General features: G+C 34.0%; 1 protein-coding gene across 7 annotated transcripts in view; it reads left to right on the plus strand.

The window, feature by feature from the left end:
- MACROD2 (mono-ADP ribosylhydrolase 2) overlaps positions 1-22710 on the plus strand; it is a 2111745-nt gene that overhangs the window by 407535 nt on the left and 1681500 nt on the right. Inside the window, exon 1 of one of the 7 annotated variants that reach the window (XM_050745639.1) lies at positions 8832-10020. The exons of the other annotated variants lie outside the window; for them this stretch is intronic. Coding sequence (XP_050601596.1) covers positions 9940-10020 — 81 coding nt within the window. The 5' untranslated portion in view covers positions 8832-9939. Of the gene's footprint in view, positions 1-8831; positions 10021-22710 lie in introns of those variants that run through there. 7 annotated transcript variants of the gene reach the window in all.

Genomic DNA, 22710 nt, shown 5'->3' on the forward strand with positions numbered 1-22710 from the left:
CTGTTTGCTATTCTTTTCCTTTTTTCTCATAAACACAGTAAGACATACTACACAGAGAAGAGGTCCACATTAGGGACCACCTTAATCCAAACAGAAAAATTGATTTGGATTTCCTTAACAAGTTACTGCAAAGCTTATAGGTTTGTTAGTGGAAGTTCTACTTTATGGAGGCGGATTCCTGCTGATGTAGAAATATGTAATAACCTCATTCTACAGCGAGCTGCAGTCATCATGTAGTATCTTACAAAGTGTTAGTTTTGTCTATCATTTAATGATTTGTGTGCTTCGTCCCCATATTTAGTTGTATAATTTAAAAATTATTGTGAAATTTGCATATCATAAAATTAATAATTTAAAGTGAACAACTTAGTAGCTAAGTATATATTCACAGTGTTACGCAACCACCGCCTCTATTTCCAAAATATTTTCATCACCTCAAAAGGAAATTGCATACCCATTAAACAGTTACTCCCTATTTTCCCTGGTCACTTCTCTCCTTCCCTTAGCTCCCAGAAACTGCCAAACTGTTTTCTGTTTCTAAGAATTTGCCAATCAGGATATTTCACACAAAAGGGAATTGTGCAGTATATGGCCTTTTGTATTTTGCTTCTTTTAGTTAGCATAACTTTTTCAAAGTTCATTCACATTGTACCATGTGTCAGTAGTTCATTCCTTTTTATGGCTGAACATTCTTTTGTATGTCCATATTAAAATTTGCCCATTCATTCATCTGCTCCTGGACACTGGTAGTATTTTGTTGAAAACTTTTTTCATTTATAGTCATGAGCAGTATTGGTCTGAAGTTTTCATATAGTGTTCTGTCTGGCTTTGGTTCAGAGTAATCCCTTCATAGAATGAGTTAGGAAGTATTTCTTCCACTGCTGTTTCTTGAAAGAGGTTATTAAAGATTGATGTTAATTCATCTAAATGTTAAATTCTTTTAAATGTTTTCACACCACACGGTTGTGAGCTTTTCTTTGATGGGTGGTTTTTGATTACTGACTTAATCTGTTTACTTGTGAGAGGGCTGTTGAGATTTTCTATTTCTTCTTTAGTCAGTTTTGGCAGTTTTTGTGTTTCTAGGAATTTGTTCATTTTGTCTATGTTGTTCATTTTGTATATGTTATTCAATTTGTTGGTGCACAATTATTTATAGTATTCTCTTATAATCATTTTTATTTCTCTAAGATTGAGAAATAAAGCTTAGAGAATTAAAAGTGGAATAAATAAATGAAATAATGTTCATAAATAACACATATTTGTATTATAAATAATTATATAATATTTATGTAATAATGTTCCTGTATAAGAGTGTTTATTGTGTTTCATGTTATAAAACATAATATTCCCACTTTCATTTATGATTCTCGTGTATTTTTTACCCTTTTTTTCTTAGTCTAGCTAAAGGTTTGTTAATTTTGTTGATATTTTCAAAGAACCAATTTCTCGTTTCATTAACTGCTGTTTTTTGAATCTCCATTTCATTTATCTCTGCTATAATCTTTATTATTTCCTTCACTCTGTTAGCTCTGCACTTAGTTTTCTGTTCTTTTTCTAGTTCCTTAAAGTGTAAAGTTAGGTTATTGATTTCAGATCTTTTTTTTTTATAATATATATTTTATAACTATTAATTTCCTTCTGAGCGCTGCTTTTGCTGTATCCCATGAATTTTAGCATGTTGTGATTCCATTTTTTTTTAGGATATTTTCCAATTTCCCTTGTGATTTCTTTGACTTAATAGTTGGTTAATATTGTGTTGTTTAATTTTTATGGATTTGTGAATATTCCAGTTTTTCTTCTGTTATTTTTCTCTGGCTTCATTTATTGTGGTTGAGGAAGATACTTTGGATGACTTCAGTTTTTTAAAATTTATCATGACTTGTTTAGTGGCTTAATATGTAGTGTATCCTGTAGATGTTCCATGTGCACTTGAGAAGAATAAGTATTCTGCTGTTGATGATGGAGTGTCCTGTATGTGTCTGTTGGATGTAGTCTGTTTATAGTGTTGTCTAAGGCCTGTATTTCCTTACTAATCTTATGTCTAAATATTCTATTTATTGTTAAAAGTAGTGCATTGATATCTCCCACAATTATTGTAAATTGTTTGCTTTTCCTTGCAATTTGGTAGATTTTTGCTTTATATATTTGGTTCTCTATTATTAGGTGCATATATGTTTATAAATTTTATATCTTTATATATTCACACTTTTATCTATATATAGTGTCCTTTTTGTAACTTGTAACTTTTTTTTCTTTTTTTTGAGACAGAGTCTTGCTCTATCACCAGGCTGGAGGACAGTGTTGCAATCTTGGCTCACTGCAATCTGCGTCCCCTGGGTTCAAGCAATTCCCCTGCCTCAGCCTCCCAAGTAGCTGGGACTACAGGCGCACACCCCCATACCCGGCTAATTTTTTGTATTTTAGTAGAGATGGGGTTTCACCATGTTGGCCAGATTGGTTTCAATCTCCTGACATTGTGATCTGCCCTCCTTGACCTCCCAAAGTGCTGGGATTACAGGCATGAGCCACTGCACTCAGCCAATAATTTTTGACTGAAAGTCTATTTTATCTGATTTTAGTATACCCACCTCAGGTGTCTTTTAGATATGACTTACATGGAATATATTTTCTCATTCTTTCACTTTCAGCCTATTTGTGTCTTTGGATCTAAAGTGAATCTCTTGTAACAGCATATAGTTGTATCAAGTTTTAAAAATATATATGCTTTTTTAATCTCTGACTTTTTGTTGGAGAGTCATTTAATTTACATTTTAAATAATTTCTGATTAGGAAAGGTTTGCTTCTGCCATTTTGCTATTTGTTTTCTGTATGTCTTATAGCCTTTTGTTCCTCATTTGCTTCTCTACTGCCATATTTTGTGTTTAACTTTTTGATGTGTGCTTTTTTGATCCCTTTTCCATTTTCTTTTGTGTATATTTTAAAGACTTTTCTTTGTAGTTTCTATGGGGATAACAATTAAAATCCTAAATTTATAACAACCTAGTTTGGATTAATGCCAACTTAGATTCAATAGGATATCAAAGTTCTGTTTCTATACTGTTCTCTCCTCATGTTACTGTTTTTATAGATTACATCTTTATACATTGTGTATCTGATAACATAGATTATAATTATTGTTTTATGCATCTGTCTTTTAAATACCGTAGGAAATAAAAAGAGGAGATACAAACAAAAATACAATAATACTGGCTTTTATATTATCGTGCAGTTACTTTTACTAGAGCACTGCATTTCTTCACATGGCTTCAGGTTGCTGCCTAGTATCCTTTTGGTTAATCCTAAAGGACTCTCTTTAGCTTTTCTCACAGGTCAATTTTACTTATGAATAACTCCTTTGCTTTTTGTGTTGGTTTTTCTGGAACTGTCTTAATGTTTCCTGGTTTTTGAAGGACAATTAGCCAAACATAGAATTCGTGGTTGACAGTTCTTTGCAGTACTTTAAAAATGTTATTTAACTTCTTCTATGATTTTGATAATAAATCAGCTATTAATCTCATTGAGGATCCCTTGTATGTTGGATGAATTGCTTCTCCTTGGCTGCTTTCCAGATTCCTTTTTTGCCCTTGGTTTCCAGCCATTTGATTATAATGTGTCTTGCTGTAGATCTCTTTACAGTTGTTCTTCGTGGAGTTTGTTGAGCTTTTTGAATGTGTACATTTATGTATTTTTCAAATTTGGGAAGTGCTCAAACATTATCTTTAAAGATTCTCTCTGCTGTTTCCTTTTCTCTTCTCCATCTGGGGTTCTCATAACATATATGTTGGTGTGCTTGCTTGTGTTCTACAAATCTCTTTGATTCCATTCATTTATCTTTAAACTCATTTATTCTTTCTTCTGCCTGCAATGAAATTCTTCGGTAAGTTTTTCATGTTAGTTATTGTACTTGTATTTCCAGAATATCTGTTTAGTTCATTTTTATAATTTCTCTCTCTTTATTGATATTCTCTACTTGTTTATACATCACGTTGCTGATTTCCTTTAGCTCTTTGGTTTTTTAAGGACAGTTGATTTAAAGTCTTTATTCATTAAGTCCAAAGTCTATGCTCCCTCAAATACAGTTTTTGTTAATTTCTTCTTTTGATGGAACATAGTTCGTTGTTTCTTGCACACTTCATAGTTTTTTAGTTTAAAACTGGGCATATAAAATATGATAATGTATTAAATCTAGAAATAAGATTTTTCCTTCTCCTCTGGGTTTACTTTTGTCCCTTGCTATAGCATGTAGCTATTTGTTTAATGACTTTTTGAATACTTAATGTAGTATTCTTTTTCATGTGTGTTCTTTGAGTTCTCTGTTCCTTTAGGCTTTGTTCAGCTAGTGTCTTGATAGAGAATAACTTGAATAACAGAAGACAAAAGAGAAGAAACAAAAGAAAAACTAAAAAATTTAAAAATCAAGAAAAACAAAACAAAATACCTCCCCTAATGTTTACAGATTGGATCTTTGCTGACAAACTTCTTCAACACTTTGCTAGGCTGTTTTGAAGGTCTGTCTTAGCCTTTACTTCCTGTTTGCATTGATCCTAAAGATCATGTAGAGCTGATAGAATAAGTTTTTATTAGTGAGCATGTGCATGGATTTTAAAATTCTTCAGTATACATGAATGCTATACATGTCCTATTTCCCAGGGAAGCTCTCTCTTCAGCTTCTCTGCCCAAGCTTTGGGTACTCTATTATATGCCCCAACTGTAATCTTTTTGTCTTAGGTAGCTGTGGGTTGTTTGTTTACCTTACAGTATTTTCAAGGACACTCTGCTGCATTTCTCCTCTGAATGAGTCCCCAGTTAGAGAAACAAAGTAAGGTGCTTTACATTATTCCCCAAGGGATTTCCCATACAGATTATAGCAAATGTAGTTCTTTGCGAATAAGATTGTCTTTGCTTCCTCTAAAGCCAAGGACCAGGGTTGCCCACTGGGGAAGCTACCTGCAGTTTTGAAGACTGCTGTCAAGCCAAGGAGAGAATAGGAGCAGGGGCAAATACAAATATCACATACTTTTCTTACTGTTTTTAAGTTTCCTTAATCTTTTATTTTTAATTTTTTGATTTCAGCATTTTTTTGGTTGCTATCACCTATTTTCAAGAGTTTTGTTAAAGTTGATCCTGACACTTTTGCTTGATTTTGGATATTTCTGTGGGAACACAAGCTCTTGGAGCTACCTACTCTGTCATCTTCACTGATGTCACTTGCGGTTTACTTTTGGGGCTTTTGTTATCCACATGGTATAATGTGCACTGTCCGTCGAATACTATTTCCTGTTTACCTTTCTTCCCTTATTTAATTATTTGCATATATTTATTTCAGAGTATAGGTACTCTAGGTCTTCTCTTTACTTCATGAAATCTACCACCTCCATAAGAAAAGATGCATTCAAAGTAGACTTGATAAATACTTAATGTTAAAATATCTTCTTTCACATAGTTTCAGATTTAGTAAAGCAAAAAGATAATTTCAGAAATAATCTTTATGCAAGTTTTAAAAAATTCTGGCTGCTGAAAATAAAATTGAATTATTGGCAAAGGCAGGAATTTTGAATAGAATAAATATAAACTTTTGTGAAGTTAAATTGTTTTGTTGAATATTCTTAATAAGAAACAATTACCATAGAATCTTCAAGACCTTATTATTAGAGATAAATGGAAATTAATCTCAGCTATTTTGAAAATATGATTTTAAACTTTAATATTAGTTAGACTGCTGTTCAATAGTTTATAAACAGAGGAGGTAAGGAATAATTTTGGAGAAAGTATTAATGTATGAGTTATAATTGAATTACTATGTTATATAGTCTCTTTTAATAATTAGAAAGCAGTTAATGGAAGAAAAAAGCATGTTCTCATTAATGAATATAAAAAAACATTTAAGTTAAATAAAGAAAAAGGTAGCTTTTGGAAACTTCAGTCTGAATTGTCCAAGTAGTTAGACTGAAAGGACTTGAAGGGCAAAATTTTGTTTGGATTTAGGAATACCAAAATTTAGGATAAAAATATTTCTTTTATCCTAACTTCTTTTTTTGTTTTGTTTTGTTTAAGAGAAGAAAAAGTTTACATAGACTCTTTGTGTACCAGTGAGAGAAAGTATAGCATAAAAGGCCATCTAAAGGATGAAATTCCCATAAGGAGTTTTCTGAACCACTTATATCAACTGGTCAGAACTCAGTTTTAATTAAATTTGCTGGGCTGGAGGTGGTGACAGAACAATAGCCTGTTTTAAGGATAGAGAGGCAGCTTTAACTTTAACTTTGAATTTCCTGGCTCCAATTCATTGGTGTCACTACTTTAGTGTTATTTAAATGCAGGATTTTCCATTTAATTTCCTTTTAAGGGAGATAAAAACCAGTTTCTTTTTCAGAAAACTGCTAAAGAGTCTCGCTGTGCTTTATTAAGTAAACAACTGCATTTTCAGTAGAGAAATGCAATCTAAGTGGTAGCACATTAAAACATGATAGTGTAAATGTGCAGATGAAAATCCTAAAAATTAAATAATTATTATTCATAGCAGTGAATTCAGTTATATATATTTTGAACTCAGTGGGAAATTGTTTATACAACAGACTTAGGATATTAAAATTAAGTATAAAAATTTGATTTATTTTTATAAGACAGACAATACCAAAAGTCTATTTTCTCTTTTATGCCTTGTGCTAATTATAATGTCTGCTCCTATATTTTGTGACTTTGAGCTCGTGCTTGTGATCCCAGCTCTTTGGGAGGCTGAGGTGGGAGGATCACTTGAGGCTAGGAGTTTGAGACCAGCTTAGGCAACACAAAAAGACCCCATCTCTACAAGAAATTTTTAAAAATTAGCAGGATGTGGTGGTGTGTGCCTGTAGTCTCAGGTACTCAGGAGGTTGACATAGAGGATCCCTTGAATGAATCCTGGAGCTCAAAGCTGCAGTGAGTCATGATCATGCTATTGCACTCCACCCTGAGTGACAGAGTGAGACTCCATCTCTAAAAACAAAAAAAAGAAGAAATAATAACTTTGATATTTTGTTTGTATCCATTTGAATATCTGCCTTTTTATTCTTACTAATAGAGATTTTAAAATGTAGATTATTTTCTAATAGTTGACCTCAATTTACATATTTGAATAGTGAGCACTTACTGTATTAAAATTATTAGAAATCAAGTGAAGGAATGAAGTAAGTAAATAAAGTGACTTTTAAAATCTACATGATATTCCTATGTTTATGATATGTTTTAAAGAAGCCATTGCCAGATTGCCTTCCATGAAAGCCTTTTGTGCATAGGTTCTCTCTTCCATGATTGCTCTTTTCTTTCTTCATCTAGTTAAAAGATTCCCATTCTTCAGATTTTAGCTCAGGCATCAATTACTTGATTGCCTTTTCTGACCTCCCTTACCACCTTAGCTTCCCCCAACTCCTCTGTATATTCTCATAACATTATCCCTCTCCTCCCCGGCATTCATAATAGTTTACAGTTTGACTTCTTTGTGATTATTTGATTAATGTCCGTTTCCTTGACCACGGGGCAAACTCGATGAGGGCAGGGACCTTGCCTGATTTTGCTTATCATCATATTTCTTGAGCCCTGCATAGACTTGGTCCAGAAGCAGATTCCAGTGAGTGCTTGTGTGTTGTATGAACACTGTACTCTGAAGTACCACAACATGCTGTCCTATTTTGTGCTGATAAATGAACTTGAAATAATTTTACTAGAAAATAAAATGTATTACATGTATGCAAAATAAGTCTTAATTAGGAACATTAATACAGATATCCTAAATAAAATATTAGCAAATCATATTTTGTAGTGAGCATATCAAAATAATAATACAGAGATTAATACTAAGAATGTTTCAAGACTGGCAAATGAAATAGTGACTGTAACATGGGAATAAAATATAGTTTGAAGATTTAATAGAAAATGTCCATATAAAGTCTTTTGTGTCTTGTGTCTTTTTAGTGGTATATTTTTGGATAAATATAACCAAAAAAACGGGTATATTTAACCAGTTTTCTTGGTTAAAACTGATCGTATTCTAAATATATTAGAGAAGGGATATGTATTAAATTGTTTCTTTGCTTTTCTGATTCAATTCCTCCCACCATTACCCCCAGCTGTCAGCCTTCCATCTCCCCGTTCCTTTATTTCTTAGTTATGGTAGACTTCTAGACTTCTGATAACACATTCCTATTTTTTTTTTTTGGAGAGTTCCACTAGGCATTTCTCCACATGGCTATCTATTTAGGCTTTAAAAAAAGTTTCTATCCTTGGATTTGTTTTTATCTAGTCCATATCCAGGCGGAAAAAGATGTGATCAAAAGATTTCATTGGTTCTGTTTGCTGTGTCTTCTTTCCTGGTCTTACCTTATTCTACCATGGCTTTATAACTGTGTGTCCCAGTGTGGTTTGTTTTGAAGCTTTCTCCTCCCTGGGGCGTACTGTCAGAATTCATTTATGGTGACCCACACTTAGATTTTCTTTTGCAAGTCTTCAAATATTTTGCCATTCCAAACACTTCCTTAAACCTACTAAAGACTCTCTATAGACTCTAAGGGACACATGGGAGAAAAATCACTGGTATACCCTCTTTGACAGATATGTAGGTGAAAGATAAGAAAATAAATCAGCAAGTGGTGGTTGCTCTTTCAGCAGCCCTGTTTCTCAGACTTTCCAAACTACCAAAATGAAAAAAAAAAAAAAAAAAAAAAAAAAAGAAATATTTACTGTCCTTGCTTTTCCATGTGATTATATAATCTCATAAAATTTGGCATATATAATATATATGTTTAATTTCCCTCCTATTTTTAAATATGAGATGAAATATAACACATTAAATTATGATAACTTCAAGAGGTTTTTTAGACCAAAATAGGTTGTATTATTTACAAAAATAATGGCAAATATTATGAATTGTCTCTAGTATTTTTTTTAACGTGTGTTTTAAAATTGAATTGGTTGGGCGACTATTTGAATGTGCTTTACTTATGTGGAAAATATCATCGTTTACTAGTTTTCTGCAGAGTCCCCACTCTAGCTCCTACACACATAAACACCAAATAATTTGCTTCCATTGAGTTAGCATAAAAATCACCAGGGCTTCAGGATAAATACCCGTAAAGCAATGCCTCAGATTGTGCCTTTTTGTGGAAAAGGTTAATCTAGCCTATTATTGGCATCATTAGAGAATCTTGAAAATAGAAGTTCACAGTTTCTATGTGAAGTGCTGCATTAATTATGCAGTGAGAGTACACCTAAATACAGGAGGTGCTCACATTTAGGAGTAGTAGCCACAGTTACACGGTGTTACACTATCTGTACATTTATATACATGCTCCTTGTTTTGTTTATTATAGGCTTTCCTTAGAGAATAAAGTGTTGCAAATAAATATTGCATGCGTATATAGGCAGTTTTTATTTAGTATGTATTAAATGACTGTGAATTTGTTCCTAGGAATGTTCTGTGTAAAAAGAGATCATTTTATCATCTTATTACTTTATCTCTAATGTTAAAATGGTAATCTTTGGATGAAATTATTTACTTGTGATTGTGTAGACCCTGAAAACAGGGTATGTTACCTCTATAAATTGTTGAAAGGAATATTGTATTACCGAATGTTCAACACTAATTATACTTTTATCTCCCACTTCTTAGGCGCTTAATGTATTGATTTATTTGCACTTCTTATAGCTTCTAACAAGGTACTATTCTAAAAAGTTCTTACAAATAAAAAAATTTAACTAGTTTCTTAATACACAAAAAGCCTGAGTACAAATGACCCGTTGACCTTAATTCCCAGGAAACTGTCACATTACTTCTTTACCCCTTTGTCTAGCTTAACAATGTGACCCAAAATACTGCGGAGCTTTAAAGTTTCTCAGCATTGTAAGGTCAAGCTTTGGTCACCATAGTTACAGTTTAGATCTGCAGGTCAGAGGTCAAATAGATTAATGATGTCAGACACATCTTTAAGTGGTTCTAACACCACTTCACCATGCGGTAAACAGCTGAGCATATTCGATATGGCAAAGGTATTCTTCAGTCTTGCTAATAAGAATATCTTTGGAGATGTCTGATAGAAAGATTTTTTTTATAAGAACTTGCAATATTGGGCTGTGGTATCAGCAATAATAGTTGGGTATTAGATTTATAATATCAGATGTGTATTGAAAAGTATATTAAATAGTTCAGATTTACACTTTTCTTCATGTCTGTGTTTTGTTTGTCTACCTGTCATAATCAAATGGATCATCCACCCATTTATAAATAGATATCCTCACTCCCCTATTAATTTATGGCTAATCATGACAGTGGATAGAAAAAAAGAAGCTTTTTGATTAGGAGTTTTTGCTTTCTGTGTATATGAATGACACATCTCTTTTCTCCCAATTTGGGTGGTATGCACTTACAACAGAATTATTTAGAAAAGTGTGTTTGGGAAATCTTTCTCACATTAGAGAGCAGGTAATTATCCATTTGTATTTTATATCCAAATACCTCTTTTTATAGCCTAGGACTCTATATACAGATCATGGGTTGTATATTCAATTTTTTTTGTCCTAAAAGGAAATTGTTCCCTCCCTTTTGAATCAGAATGGAAGGAGAAAAAAAGAAACTATTTTACAGTGAACATTACTTCTAGAAAAAGTGCAAATGTTATTTTTTACAAATAAAAAATACCCTATAGATAAATTTTAATCAAAAATCACAGAAATACAAATAAAACAAAAATATTAAGTGAGGTGAAATTGCAATTACTATTTAAATATATTTAAGTGAAAAAAATCAGAATTTTACTATAGAATGTATATGTTTAAAGCTCTGCCAGTATGGAATTTTGCAGCCAGTAGACAGAAATATGTTTAAGAAGTAGGCTTAGGTTAAGTTAAACATTAAAGGATACCCTGTTTCTGAAGGTTTTGTTTCCCATGTGTATTTTGTGCAGCTGTAAGATTTTAAGCTTGCTGGAGCATTTGCTCTTGATCACGTACTATAAAGGTAGACAAAGGGGAGAACGAAGAGGTTTGGCAGCTGGGAGGCGTTATTATGGAATTTAATAGCAAAGAAGAGGGGGGTTGGGGCTTTTCTAGGTGAAACAGAGATTGGCAGTTGGGAGGAGGAAATAAGTCTTGGAGTCTGAGAAGAGCTGGTAGTTCAGTTGCCTGTGAGTTTCAAATGACAAGCTAGCTTTCATGTGAATGAATGGATTGTCTCTGGTTTTGAGTTCAATTCAATGGAAATCACTGCCGTGTAGATATCGTGGAAACCAACTACTCAGCAAAGACATTAATTGCTGACCTGTTTGGCAGCACTTAGGGACATTGGTTCAACAAACTGATGGAGTATTCTGTTTGGTCATTATGCCAGGAGAATGGCAAATCAATATTTAACTACCTTTTGAAGAAGCTACACCATTGAAATGCTGGTTTTGAAACTGTTTGTTTACACATGGGAGTGTCCTGAAATGCAAGAAAAATGATTTTATTCTAAATGTAGAAAAATTTTGTGATCAAATAAAATATCAGTTTGAGTTCTGACTTTCAGAATCTGAAATATTATTGTTTCTGTAAAAATTGCCTTATGCCTTGCTTTTAGAGTTCTTGCCCCCAATGCATTATTAAGGTGGGTAAACCAACCAATACTTAATATGTAAATATTTATTTATCAAAAATATGTGAAATTGGAGATATTACATTTTATTTACTCTTCTTCCTTAACGTCTGCTTTTCTTGTCTACTTCCTATGCCTTTTTATTTAAATTTTTTCAATGTATACCTTTACACTTTTGCTAGTGTCATGACCAGAATTGTACATATAGTGCTACTGTAGTACATTAGTAACAGTTTCCAATCCTTGGTGCACATGAAAATCATGCAGAGAACATTAAAATCACCTGAGCATAATGCCCAGACCCACCCAAGACCAGTTGAAATAATATAGTGAAAAGAATGCACCCTGTGGGGCTGGGTGTGATAGCTTATGCCTATAATCCCAGCACTTTGGGAAGCCGAGAGGGGAGGATCATTGAGCCCTGGAGTTCAAGACCAACCTGGGCAACATAGTGAGACTCTGTCTCTACAAAAAATTTTAAAAACGTTAGCCAGGCATGGTGGCATGTGCCTATAGTCCCAGCTTCTTGGAGGGCTGAGGTGGGAGGATCGCTTGAGCCTGGGAGATTGAGGCTGCAATGAGCTATGACTGTGCCTCTGCACTCCAGCCTGGGTGACAGAATGAGACCCTGTCTCAAATAATAATAATAATAATAATAATAATAATAATAGTAATAATAATAATGTACCGTTTGACTCTTTGCACCATACTTCCCTTTGGCTCTGGTTCTCTCACATAATAGCCATGTGATATTGGGAAAGTTACCTAACCTTCCTGAATCTGTTTTCTTATCTACAAAAGGCAATACTATTAATACTCAGTTTGAAAGGTTTCTTGTGAGGATTTTATAAAATATTGGCATAACTTCCAGCCTAATCCCTGGCACATAGGAGACATTCAGTAAACAATAATAAATATCACTCTCTCCAATTAGCTTGCTGTGGGACCTTAAGCAAGTCACTCCTAGCCTTTTCAGGCCCCATTTCTTTACCTATATAATGCAGCTGTAATACTTGCCAATCTCAAAGAGTACTTGTGAGCATCAAATTACAGATGTGTGTTGAAGGGCTTTGAAGAATAGAGAGCAATATAGTAAGTAGCTTGTACTCTTATTGCTAAGGCTCCTAGTTCTAAGGCTCAGGGAAAACACCATCAAAATTTGAAACTGTTTGTGGGCATTCAATACTTCATTTATCATTTTCTCAGAAAGTTTCCTGGGATGCTCTAATGAGTTGCAGACCACACCATCACTCCTGTGTTACTGAATACTTAGAGTGACAATATCCATGAAGATTTTTCACCACCTTGTCCTGTCACTGTTTGGAATTTGTCTCATTGCTATCTATCACATAGAATTAATGCGGACTTGAGGATTTTCCTTAGCTTTTTGCAACCGTGTGCATCCCTCTTGGCTACAAATACCACTTCTGTAGAAGAGATAAATCGCCTTGAGGCTGCTCCCTGCCTCCTTTCTGAGCTGATCTTGGTGTTTCTTCACCTGCAGATCTTTTTAGAAGTCCAAGGAGAGAGTCAGATGCCAACTAAGTTGGATTTGGCTAGAATTGTTCACCTATTAGCATTTTGCTTTACTGAATTCACATTTGTATAGCCCTTAGCGTGTTCTCTTATACTTACAGACATTTTTTTTCGCAATGAGTATAACATTATGTTGTTAATGCACTTTTCCATGGATCTGTGTCACATAAAGTACCATATCAGATATTGCTAGAGCTTAGTAGTTACCTTCGAGTCTGTAAACCAACAACTCTGTGATTGACCAAAAGTTGGGGCACCAAGTAATAGAATTTCTTTGTTTTCCAGTGGTATTGGATATCAGTCCATGATGTGCATTCATAAGAGTGCAGTCTGTACCTGCAGTGAAATAATTTTGCATGCATTTTATATTTTACATAGCATATGTAGTAGTGGTTCTGAAACTTAGCATGCATCAGAATTACCTGGAGAGCTTATTGAAAGACAGATTGCTAGACCTTACCTCCAGAGTTTCTGATTTACTAGTTTTAGCATGGGACCTGAGAATTTGCGTTTCTAACAAGTTTCCAAGCCCTGCAGCTGTTGCTCTGGGGACAATAACATGGTCCCATTAATATGGTGAGTGCTAAGGTGCACTACACAGATTCCCTTTTAAGAGTAGGGCACTCATTTCCTAACTGCAAGGGGTACTGGCTGTCATGGTTTCCAGGACCTCTGGGAGTTGCCCTCAGTTGATGAGCGCTGCCTCACTTAAAACTCCATTTCTGTCGCTAGTTGTAGCTCACATAAAATGACAGGTTAATGCAGGGAGTACAAAGGCCCATCCTTCTTGCTTCAGTCCAGGATAATTGAGGGGCCATCGCAGCTCAGAGGCCTCTGCTGCAATTGCATCACAGCTCAGCTTTTCTCTACTTAATCTCTCTTCCCTTACTCCCAAGAGCACTCTCTGATTAACCTGTGTCTCAAAGTCTTTTCCAGAGAATTTGGCCTGCAGCAGTAGATAATAAAATAGAATTGTATTTGTTAAGTACATATCTGACAGTAATTAAATATCACAACTCCTTCTTGTGTAGAAGCATGAAGAAATTTGTGGTGGTTTATTTGGTAATCCATGAGGCCGGAGCCCTTAACTACTTTTTCTCCTATGCTTCAGTATGTCAGTCCTCCTCTTTTTAGATATATATTGTCTTCCTTCCAGTTCATCAGCATTCTTGTTGCAGAAGCTTTCCCACAACTGCCGTTTTTAGACTACACATTTGCTCCATTTCATTTAAAACAAATATTTTTCAAGACAAATTCCATGCCTCTCATGAAGCAGGTTGTTGTTCTTCAGTGGGTTAGAAGTGGGATGATTCCTCCAACTCTACCCTAAAATCTCATATGCTTTTCTCCAAACACTTTCCCCAATAATAATAATGACTGGCATTAGTGCTTCATATGTGCCAGGCACTTGACTAAGTACTTTAGAGATATTAACTCTTTGAATCTTCATAACAACCTTATGAAGAAGATACTGTTGTTATTATTTTGGAAAAGAAAAAAAAAGAACATGATAGGTTAAATAACTTAACTTAGAGTCATGTAATTAGGAAGAGGTGGAGCCACATTTTAAATCCAGGAAGATTGACTCCAGAATCTATGCTTTTCATCTGTATGATGTACTACAAATTTTCCCATCTGTGTTATCAGTTGGCAGTTACGACTTCTTCATCGACATAATTTTTAATAGCTTTATTGAGATGTAATTTACATGTAATACAGTGCACCCATTTAAAGTATACAATTCAATGCGATTTTGTTCATTACATAATTAAGTTTTTAATTGTAAGAAATATGTAAATAAAATGAGCTATTTTAACCATTTTTAAGTATGCAACTCAGTGACAATAAATACTTTCACGATGTTGTGTAACCATCACTAATACCTATTCAAACCTATTTTATTAGCACAAATAGAAACTCTGTAATGAGTAAACAATAATTCCCTATTTCTACCTTACCCTCAGCCCGTGTTAATCTCTCACCTACTTTCTGTGTCTATGAATTTGCCTGTTCTATACCTAGAACTCATCATGATCCTACTCATTCAAGCAGGATCGTACAGTATTCATTCTTTTGTGCCTGGCTCATTTTGCTTAGCATAATGCTTTTAAAGTTTATCAATGTTGTACCATGTATCAAAATTTCACCCCTTTTTAAGACTGAATAATATTCTATTATATTTATATGCCATATTTTATTTATTCATCTGTTGATAGACACTTGGATTGTTTTTACCTTTTGGCTGTGATGAATAATGTGGCAACACACATTGTTGTACAAGTATCTACTTTCAATTCCTTTGGATCTATACCTGGAAGTGGAATTGCTGGGTGATATGGTAGTTCTATGTTTAGTTTTTAAGGAACTGCTTTAAAAACCATTACGTTTTCTGTAGTGGCTGCACCATTTACATTCCCACCGGCAATGTATGAGGGCTCAAATTTTTCCATGTCTTCACCAGCACTTTTCTTCTGTTTTTGGCTTTAGCCATGCTAGTAGGTGTGAAGTGATATCCCATTGTGGTTTTGATTGGTATTTCCCGAATGATTAATGATATTGAGCATCATTTCATGTGCTTATTTGCTGTTTGTCTGTCTTCTTTGGAGAAAAGTCTATTCAAGCCTTTTGCCCATTTTTTAGTTGGGAGAGTTCTGGATATTTAACACTTATGTGATATATGATTTGTAAACATTTTTACCATTTAATAGGTTGTCTTTTCACTCTCTTGAGAGTGTCCTTTGGTACACAGAGTTTTTAATTTTGATGATATCCAACTTGTCTATTTTTTCTTTTTTGTGTGTGTGCTTTTGTTATCCTATCTAGTACTCAATTGCCAAATCCAAGATCAAGAAGATTTGCCCTTATGTTTTCTTCTAAGAGTTTTGTAGTTTAATGTCTTATATTTAGGTTGTTGATCCATTTGGAGTTAATATTAGTCTGAAGTGGGAATCCAACTTAATTCTTTTACTTGTGGAAATGTAGTTGTCTCAGTGCCATTGGTGGAAGAAACCATTCTTTCTCTAGTGACTGGTCTCTTCATACTCTTGCCAAAATCCAATTGACCATAGATGTATAGGTTTATTTTCCAGAGTCTCAATCTGTTTCATTTGTCTATATGTCTGTCCTTATATCTCTATTATACTGCTTTAATTATTGTACCTTTATAGTAGGTATTGAAATCAGGAAGTGTGAGTACTCCAACTGTGTTCTTTTCAGAATTGTTTTCACTATTCAGGATCCTTTTAAAATTTACTATGTTATGCTTTTGTACTTATCGGTATTCAGTATTTATTTGTCCAGTCTTGCATTTTCTCTTTTAGATTGTATTCACATAGTGGCTATCACCTTAGAAAGATTTCTTTGCAAGCTATTAGCTAATAGTTCATCTCCTGATTTATAACTCTGCAAGTACAAGTCTATGCTTTCTTAGCCACAATTCCCTAATCCAAAATTAAAACCTGTCCTGACCAGAAGCTTTTTGGAACAGAGACTGATCTGGATTGATATAAGGCTATTTGGCCTTTTAAAAAAATCTTACCTAATATGAATATTCATATCTTTTACAGTAGAACTATTCACGTATTTGAATAGACTAAGCTATCTGAGACCTTGCAATGGATATTATATTATATATTGTAGGTAAACCATATTTTGGTCTATTTGCCTTATTAACCTGAAGTGATTCTAAATCTTAAAACACATTTTGCCCTAAGGATTTCAAATGAGTGGTTGTTGACCTGGATTTTTATTTTTGAAATACACCAAGAAAAAAATTTCCAATGAAAATATGATAGGTCCTGTGTTAGAGTAGTTCTTACAGAGTTTAGTGATCTTTGTTATGATCTTTGTTTCAATTGTTATGAAAGAATAGTTGTGGTCAGGTAAATCTTTGTGGAGTAAAGCTAGATCTATTGGGAAGAACTTTTTACTAACATTATTTATCACTTACAATAAACAATGCATATTATAAGAAGGAAGATAGTAGTAGCAGTAAAAAATAGCAGTGTGAATGGTGTTTCCTATATGAATGTGTTGCATGAGGAATATGTGTGCTTATCCCTTCATCTAAGAACAGATTCTTTGTCTCTATTAAGTTTATACCAAAACCCAACACTAAGATTTTCTTCAGTAAAAAGAAAGAATTCTATATTCAGCCCTCCTACTCCCTTGCCTCCTCCTCTCTGCCTTGACTGGCATGAAGTCTAGTTGTTGAATTCACACTCACAAGAGGAGAGGAAGAAAGACAGATAAGAGAGACACTTGTCTCAATCATATAGTTTCATGAACTAATAGGTTTTTGAGGTCCTGGCTCTGAAGAACATGGTCATGAGGTTTCCAAAATCAAACTTAGGCAATAAAAAGGATACTGCTTTGTTTGTTTTGGTACCACATCTACTATAATGGGATTGATTTTTTAAAAGGTTAATCTGGGCCAGGCTTGGTGGCTCACACCTGTAATCCCAGCACTTTGGGAGGCCGAGGCGGGTGGATCACCTGAGGTCGGGAGTTTGAGACCAGCCTGACCAACATGGAGAAACCGCGTCTCTACTAAAAATACAAAATTAGCAGGGCGTGGTGGTGTATGCCTGTACTCTCAGCTACTCCGGAGGCTGAGGCAGGAGAATCACTTGAACCCAGGTGGCGGAGGTTGCGGTGAGCCGAGATCAAGCCATTGCACTCCAGCCTGGGCAACAAGAGCAAAACTCCATCTCAGAAAAAATAAAAATAAAAAAATAAAAAAATAAAAAAAATAAATAAATAAATAAATAGGTTAATCTGAATTCTTTTGTAGGGGTGACCTACAGATTTGTCAAGTATTCTATGTTTTCAAAAAGGCAGCCTGAGAAATTTCTTGATTTCAGTTATTCTTGAACCACCTTCATAACTTTTATCATAACTGAGTAATCCTTATGATCATTCATGTAGTGCTATATTTGTTACCTTGCTTAAAAGCATTGAATTTAACTGTCGTAAAAGAAAAAAACAAGATTTTCCAAATAAATTTATAACAACTAAATTTAAAAATGTACATATGTTTGCTCCCAAAAATCACCTCAGAAACCACTGGAAACAAATGCACCACACTTTCAGGAATACTGCCCTAACGCTAAGTCTCAAACAAAAAATTGATGCATTCTTCAAGAGGATGTAAGAATTGGAGGGAAAAGCCACACATTTTTCTTGTAAGTCTGGGATTAAAAATGCATTCTTGCTTTCTTAATTTAAAAACAAACAGCTAAGTACCAGTTGAAGGGACCACCATGGAAGTCCACATATAGTTCCTGCACTTGTTGTTCTACAAAAGCAATCTTTACATCTCTGCTGCCCCAGACTGCAAATTTTTAGAGCGGTAATTTGTCATAACCATTTTTTTTTTTTTGGTAACTCCGTGACAATAGGAAGCAAATAGTAAACAAACAAACAAACAAACAAAAACTTGTGTCTCTTGTTCCTTTGTGAAAACTGAAGTTGTGAATAAAATAATAATGTAGAGTTTGGAAATATTCAAATTTTGACTTCTCTCTTTGATGTTAAATTGCCCTAGGCACTTGGACTCAATTTCAGAGATTAGCCATCTGTAAAATAGAGGACTGATGATGCCAGCCATTTATGCCAAAGGGATCGAAAGACTTTATGTGTATTGGGTTCTAGAATGACATGGTTGGCTATGTAAATCAGTTTGCCTGATTTATCGTAACAGTGCATTTAAATACAATGTTCATGAAATATTACAACTTGTAATTAGAAAATTGATGTTGGTTAGAGAAATTGTGTTGACTTTGTCTTTTCTAAACACTTCAGAAACTTTATTTATTAGCTATAGAGGTAGAGTCTTCAATTAAGCTGACTTTTAAAGAGATAAAATGAGGTTATTGTTAGAAATAAAAACCAATTTTTCATTAAGTTCAATTAAGGTCAGTTTCTCCTTTATTACGCTTGTATTTAATAGAGTAATTTATGTGGTATTTCCATTAAATCATTTACCAGGGTTTTATAACAATATGTTACTAGTGTTTGGAAATATAAATACAAATCTCTTATAATTTTCAATTTGTGCTCATATTAACCATTCATTTCTTAAGCTTTGATCATTTAAATGCTTTATTTAGTAGTTTGCATATGCTTCTTGTAAACCTAGTCTCACATTAAGAGGATGCTTAAAATGCCAAAATGCTCTGGTAAAGTAAAATGAATTCGTCGTATTTCTCACATTACTTAACTCTGATGAGTACAGTCTAGTTGATACTTGTAGGATTCAAATTCATAAAATCCGAGATATTCAGATCAAGGACATTTTATTAGAGAAGACTGCCATTGGGAAATGAGTTTTTGATTCTTATGGAACCAAAAAATGTGGTATCATTTGAAATTATTAGTCTAAAGTTTGCCTTCACTTGACTAAGATTGGGGAAAAAAGTTTTTAAGAAAACTTTGGAAAATTGAGGCTTTTAAAATTTTGTATTTGGCACCAGCTATAACTAGCACTAAGAAAGGAAATAACTAAAGTTGTGTTAATATAAATACAAATATTTTGTTTCCTTCTGAAAGAAGAAAGGTTTTTGATGTCCTCTGGTGTAGATATTTATTGGAGAGAAGGCTATTGCCAATCTACATTCCACGCAGTTGATTTTAAAATATGGAACTAAACAGGAAATGTCATGAGTGATGTGACCATCTGCCAAGTGTAAATGGAGTCTGAGCAAGTGGATGTAATCTGTACAAAACAAGCAAATGCGTTGGAGTACAGCCTGAAAGATTTTTAAATCATGAAGCTACAAGCCCAATATATAATGTTTATTTTACATACTAGTAATTCTTGTGCAACTGGGTTTATTGTAACTCTTGTAACAACTGTGATAATTTTTGCTAAGTGAAATTAAACAGCATCTTATTCCAGTTTCAGAGTTTCCATCTGATATACTTTAGAGTGCTTGGAATTCTTTAGCAGTTCTTTTCTGAAATCCTTAAGAGTTCTTTCCCTGCCAAGAAACCTGTTTTCATAGTAATTATAAATCAGGAATGCAGGTAAGAGGAAAGAAGAAACATAAAAGGGTGCTTTATGTAATCCCACCCCTCTGCTCTGTTCAAAGGTGCCAAAAAGAAATCAGGGATTGTTAAAACTCATACCGAAGGATTTATAGAAGCCATCAAATTGGTGACAAGTTAAAATGAAAACTTTTCATTGTAAATGCACTCAGCTAACAGTATGATATCTCATTTTAATAATCAGTGGAGAAAAAGTTCTTTCAGGCAAAGTGTATTCTAAAGTGATTTTTTTCCCTTATGGAAACATAGAATAATCACTTGAATAAAGCTTTAGGAGTAAAATGATACACTATTATTTTAGTTACACATGTTACATACATTTTTATTGAAATGTAGATGCCCACACCTTTATCAAATTACAGTTTTATTGTTTCAGTGTTGTTTACATTAACTTCCATTAACTCTGTTGTGATTCATAGTTTAAAATGGGCCACAAAAATTACATTTATCATTTCACAAATTTAAAATGAGTATCAACGTCAGGCTATCCTATTCCATTAATGGACCAGTTTAATCCTTAGTAATATAACCCTTTAAAGTCTACATGTCAAAGATAGCATTTTTTACTTGAAGAAAGTAAACATAAAAGGACTTTAAAGTTTTTGTATCTGTTTCCTTAACTGATTTTAATGGATTTCCAAAACAATCAAGGGCAGTGGGTGGCCTCTTACTTGCAGAAGCCAATTTTTAAGTGCAAGTGTTTCTTTTCCATGTTGACCTCTTGCTGGGACATATTTGTTGTCTTTTAAAATGATATTTGCTAAATTAGCTTATTGAAATGCTAAATCATGATATGTTACTTTTCAGGGGTCAATTTGAAATTCCACCCTGTATAAATTTCAAGTGATTTAAAAACACTGACATATATATTCATGCTCAGATAACAACTGCATATTACAAATGACTTGTAAAGGTATGTGGGTCTTCCACTAATGATTGTATTACTTGCATATTTTTAGCATTAAAGAACATGTATCATTTACTTATTCTTTCATGCAAATTTATTGAAGGCATGTACATTTATTGAAAGCCTGCTGTACGAGCAAATACAGCGTACTTTTGTTAGGTACCTAATATGTATGAGGCCCTTTGTTAAATGCATTTAATGCCATATATTATTTAGTTTTCATCATAACCTTGATGTAGTATACTGTTTTTATCTTCGTTTACTAAATGAGGACATGAAGACAATAAAGAGACTCACCCAAGAACATATTTTTAGGAAGTGGTGGTTTAATGATGGAAACTCTCATCTGTCTGACTTTATGTACAGCTATGGTGCACAGTAGCCATCTATAAAGTCTATCTTGTAGAATTCACGGTTTTCTAAAATACTACTGTGGTGATGATAGTTTTCCCTCTATTGCATTCTGCCATACTCTACCCACAGATTCTGCTTTCTCTTCTCTGACGGCAATATAGTTTGGATATTTGTCCTCACCCAAATATCATGTTAAAATGTAATCCCCAGTCTTGGAGATGGGACATGATGGGAGGTGTTTGGAATATGGGGGCAGATCACTCCTAAAAGGCTTGGGCCATCCCCTTAGTCAAAAGTGAGCCCTCACTGCTCTGAATTCACAGGACATCTAATCATTTAAAAGTATGTGGCACCTCTTTTCTCTCTCTTTCTCTCTCTCTCTTGCTCGCTCCTGCTTTTGCCATGTGACATGCTAGCTCCCCTTTTGCCTTCTGCCATGATTATAAGCTTCCTGAGGTCTCATCAGGAGCCAAACAGATGGCCAGCATCATGCTTCCTGAACAGCCTGCAGAAACATGAATCAGTTAAACATCTCTTCATTATAAATTACCCAGTCAGTATCAGGTGTTTCTTTGTAGCAATGCAAGAACAGCCTAATATAGATGGCTTTTCTCCATCTCCTTTGCTTCAAATGTAGAGAGGCCAGTACCAGAGACAGAAACTGCATGAGGCTATGGCCTTGCATGGCATCACCAGGAATGTGTGATGCAAAAATAGGGTTGAGGATAGAAACCAGAGAACACCAGTGATATGATCAAAATTATGCTTTAAGGACATGAATCTAACAGCAGGCATATCTCCTTGTTGATGTTCTCTGCTTATTCATACATCATTCTCCTGAATTTTTTTGTCCATAGTTTTCTTCAGCTTTTTCAACATAAGACAATTAAAGTCTTTTTATAGTATGTTCAAGCCTAGACCTCCTCAGTAGTTTCTCTTTTACCTGTAAAACAGTATGAATAAGCCCTACTTTTCTGTTTCTTTATATGCTTTATAATTTTTTGTTGAAAAGTGGACATTTTGAATATCGTAATATAGTAAGTGTGGAAATTTTTCCCCCTCTCCAGAGATTGCTGTTGTTAACTTGATGAAAGCTGCAGTTGTCCATTTGTTTAGCAACTTTTTTCTATTTTTTTTTCAAAACTATATTCTTTGTCATGTGTGGTCACTGAAGTCTCTGTTCCATTATTTTTGCAGTCAGTGATCTTACAGAGAATTCCTTGAATGACTGGATCCAATTAGAAAATAGAAAAAAGTGTCTATCTTT

The sequence above is a fragment of the Macaca thibetana genome, chromosome 10 (assembly GCF_024542745.1).
Source record: "Macaca thibetana thibetana isolate TM-01 chromosome 10, ASM2454274v1, whole genome shotgun sequence".
NCBI lineage: Eukaryota > Metazoa > Chordata > Mammalia > Primates > Cercopithecidae > Macaca > Macaca thibetana.